This window comes from Wasmannia auropunctata, unplaced genomic scaffold (genome assembly GCF_000956235.1).
Source record: "Wasmannia auropunctata unplaced genomic scaffold, wasmannia.A_1.0 LD335650.1, whole genome shotgun sequence".
Classification (NCBI taxonomy): domain Eukaryota; kingdom Metazoa; phylum Arthropoda; class Insecta; order Hymenoptera; family Formicidae; genus Wasmannia; species Wasmannia auropunctata.
In genome coordinates this window covers 366964-370728 of record NW_012027240.1, presented here as the reverse complement: position 1 = coordinate 370728, position 3765 = coordinate 366964, and the positions used below count along the sequence as shown (strand labels likewise).

General features: G+C 30.0%; 1 protein-coding gene and 1 long non-coding RNA gene across 2 annotated transcripts in view; both read right to left on the bottom strand.

The window, feature by feature from the left end:
• LOC105456514 (receptor-type tyrosine-protein phosphatase mu-like) overlaps positions 1–1044 on the bottom strand; it is a gene marked incomplete at its 3' end in the record, with an annotated part of 7763 nt that extends 6719 nt beyond the window's left edge. The window contains exons 1-5 of the mRNA XM_011700616.1: positions 1035–1044; positions 810–965; positions 565–714; positions 341–465; positions 6–174 (exon numbers count right to left, since the gene is read on the bottom strand). Of these exons, the coding sequence (XP_011698918.1) occupies positions 6–174; positions 341–465; positions 565–714; positions 810–965; positions 1035–1044 (610 nt within the window). The remainder of the gene's footprint in view (positions 1–5; positions 175–340; positions 466–564; positions 715–809; positions 966–1034) is intronic.
• Positions 1045–1699: 655 nt separating this feature from the next.
• LOC105456512 lies at positions 1700–2332 on the bottom strand. The gene is made up of 3 exons (XR_975260.1): positions 2281–2332; positions 1874–2066; positions 1700–1771 (listed from the first exon to the last, which is right to left on the bottom strand). It is a non-coding gene; the product is annotated as an uncharacterized LOC105456512 (long non-coding RNA).
• Between the last annotated feature and the right edge of the window lie 1433 nt (positions 2333–3765).

The following is a 3765-nucleotide window of genomic DNA, read 5'->3' as shown; positions in this document are numbered from 1 at the left end:
ATTGCACTTAGTCTCAACTGTTTCCCAATTGCTATGTATTTGCTCGCCATTAATATCTAAGCTGAAACCGATATAATAAATAGAACCAGGTTCAAGATTTACAAAATATTCTGTCAATTGTGTCATATTTCGAAATAACTTGGTCCATGATTGCTGGCCATATTTAATTTGTCCCTGAAAATGTATCATGAATTGAAATTGATCTCTTTTTCTAATTTTGTTTTTGAATATTAAGAAACATTTAAATATTTGCATCGATTGCAAATTTTATTAAATTACTAATTGCTTAAACAATAATTTTTAATATTTTTAATAGTTTTAAAAAGATATTAAATCTTACTTGAATAACAAAAGAATAAAGAGTCGTAAATTTTTCATATTCGTTTTTCCATATTATAGAAACAGAGGCGTGAATAGTCGTCTCATTCACGAAAATAATAGTAGGTATGTCGGGCTTGTCTACATCTGTAAAATAATCGGTATATTTACATACAACCATAATAGATACTTCTTAGGAATAATATAAAAATAACTTATTATACGTATTATATAAAAGATTGTTACTTGTTTGACATAAAGGTGGTATGTAAATAATCTTGTCAGTATTGTCGCTTCCTTTACTACACACTCCAGTTGCTATATTACATTGTTTCTTGTCAAAGCATATGCCGCATGTCTTTTTGCAACCATAACCATATGTATATGTATCACAAACTGAAAGGTCAAAAATGAAATGTTTGAGTATTTCGCATAAAAATAGAGACATATTCTGGTGATAATTATTATATTGGCAATTAGAAATTATTTACATTCAAGGCAATCATCTCCTAAAACACCCGGAGCACACGTGCAACCATTTTCGTAACAAATTTTGGCTCCTGTACAGTTAGAATCACTATTCAAATCAGATTCGCAGGAAAATAAGCATTGTGATCCAATTTTGCCTTGAGAGCAGTTTGCGTCATCTGACAAAATAATTAAAGTTATTTAGAATATTTAAATCAACTTTAAAATAATTTTTCCCGTTTGCTAACTTAGAAACATTATCAGCAAAATTACAACGTTATTAATGTCAGTTATATAAATTAAATAACAATTATAACAGTTACCCAAGTTTATATTTAATTTCATGCGCGATAAATGATTCACGACGATATGTTCATTGTAAAATAATTTTTGACATGTCTCAATCGGCCAAAAGTAACCACTATGACTGTAATTCCAATGTTCTTTATTAGAAATCATAATGCCCTTTCTCAAAGCTCCTAAAAGACATAACAGAAGTTGAATACAAAAAAATTAATATGTTAAAAGACTTTTATAATTGTTTGATGAATATACAAATTACGTAATTGATAAGTAATTTTAAAAAGATTCGGAATAATAAGAACATAAAAAATTATAGAAATCATACCATTTTGGGGACATTGACGAACATTCGCTATCGCCCACAATGGATTCGAGCTGTGCTTATTCAGTTTAGGAATCAATTGAATTATCACCTTACTATTAGTATTATAATTGGGCACTGTAGAATTTCGGTTAATTTTGATAGATTGCCACATAGGTAAGCCGTGGGCCGTAATTTTCGATGAGCCTTCTATCGTTATCATTATCAACTCTTCATCATTTATGTAATCACGCAACACTACATGTGCATTACATTCGGCGCAAAGGCCAACGAACAATTGTACGCACATCATTTTATTATTAAGTTGGAAGATGGGACTTGTTAAAACTGCATTCTCGATAGTCGTATGCAGAAAGTCATCTGAAAAATACGTGTATTACATGATAATTTTATTATTACTTATTGATTAATGCTAGACTTGAAATGATTTGATAGACATTTATTAAAAATTTACATACTCACATATATGAAATCGAAACAACATCGCTGCATCACTTCTAATGAACATATAATAATCATTGCTTGAACGTAAATGCCTTTCCTCGTCTGTATATTCCATAATCAGCTTATCAGTATCATAAACAATTATTCTGCGCGTCGTAGGGTTCCACGTAATTACAAATGATCGCCATTCATTTTCAGATAATGGTGTGTGCTGTATTAATTATAAATGCGGCATAAAGATCTGACAATTTTTTTACAAATTTACATTTTCAAAGATCCTGTTCTTGGGATAATGTTGTAATTGGTAGAGAGTGTAAATTGGTTAATTTTTTCATTCACGATATGCTTCAAAAATGTTTTTATTACACGTAATATAAAAAAAACAATGAAGTTAAGCAGAATAAATTTGATATACAAATACTTACATTGAAAGAAGCTAGCGTCTTGCAATTTCTTACGGGCTGTTTTCCGCGTACAGGTACTCCCGTCGCGCACTTTCGTATAACGGACTTTGTATTGCCCCAATCTCCTATTATAATCCAATAGCAAGAATCTCTGGCAAACTTCTTACTGTTGCAAATTAATATTTGTGCGTCATGGGAAACACGAACCGAAAAGGGTAGCTTTACTTCGGCACTAATTGTAAGATTAAGATCTACATAATCATAAGTATCTTGAAGATTATCATATTGTTTAAATTCTGAAAATTTTATATACGTGTTATTGAAAGCTGTCATAAAAGATATACTTTGTTTTTGTAACATTTCATATTGCATTCTACGTATATCACAATCTTCTATCAAAGCACAATATTTTTACCTTCCCATCGCTGATCAAATACCGGACCCATAGATGTTTTTAAAGAATTTGTAAGAGTCCAGTTCTGTTTATTCCATGACTCCAAGCAGCTCTCGTTTGCGTTCATTTTACAATTGATCTCATTACTATTGGAATCATTTAAATTGTAAAACTCTGAAATAAGACGCGCGTCTATAATGAATACATTACCCAAATAAATGTAAAGATATTAAATATTATATGAATGAATTTATAGATAATTAAATAAATTTTGATAAAAATTTTAGAACGTAAAGCACGTAAAAAAATTTTAGTATGTAAAGCAAAGAACATAATTTTTTGTAAAGTTTTGCTTTGCAAGTTACAAAAATGCATCAGTTTTGATTAATTAACTTACGCAAATTGTTTTTTTCAGGAGAATACCAATTCCAGATTAAATTGTTGTTCCACACAAGGGCACCGCCATCATCTTCCGAAAGACAGATCAATTTTACTTTGTCAGGTTTGTTAGAAAATGGGGATCCACGCAATAATGTTACTTTTCCGAAAATATGTAAAATGTGATTTGCAAAGATAAAAAACATTAGCACATTTATCGTCACTTTTTTCATTGTCAACGAAAACCACACGTGCTGTTTGTAAGATTAACGGTCGTTAGAATAAAAGTAAATGAAATAACGTAATAGAATAAATGTTTAATTAATTTAATTATTTTATATTGTCACTTTAAAAAAAATTGATTGTTATGATGACGTTAGATTTAATAGGATAAGAGTTTTATCCATCGGTTATATATAAATGAAATCCTCGAATGAATCACTCTTTTTTATTGGAAAAACAGTGAAAAATCTTCGACCTAGTTGGACTTTCGGCTGAGTCGTGCTGGTTTTCTGCTACTTTGTAGCTAAATCACCAAAAGACGGTACACATGCATTTTATTCACGATAATTCAATTTAAACAAGAATTAATTAAAGAAATCAATTTTTGTCGAAACGTTTGGTACTGTGTCCGTTTTACACTACTCGAACTTTTTGGACGACAAGCAATTACTAGTAGATAGGAATTCGACTTTCTATCTAAATTCGTCAGTTAATTCGTGATAACAGATTTC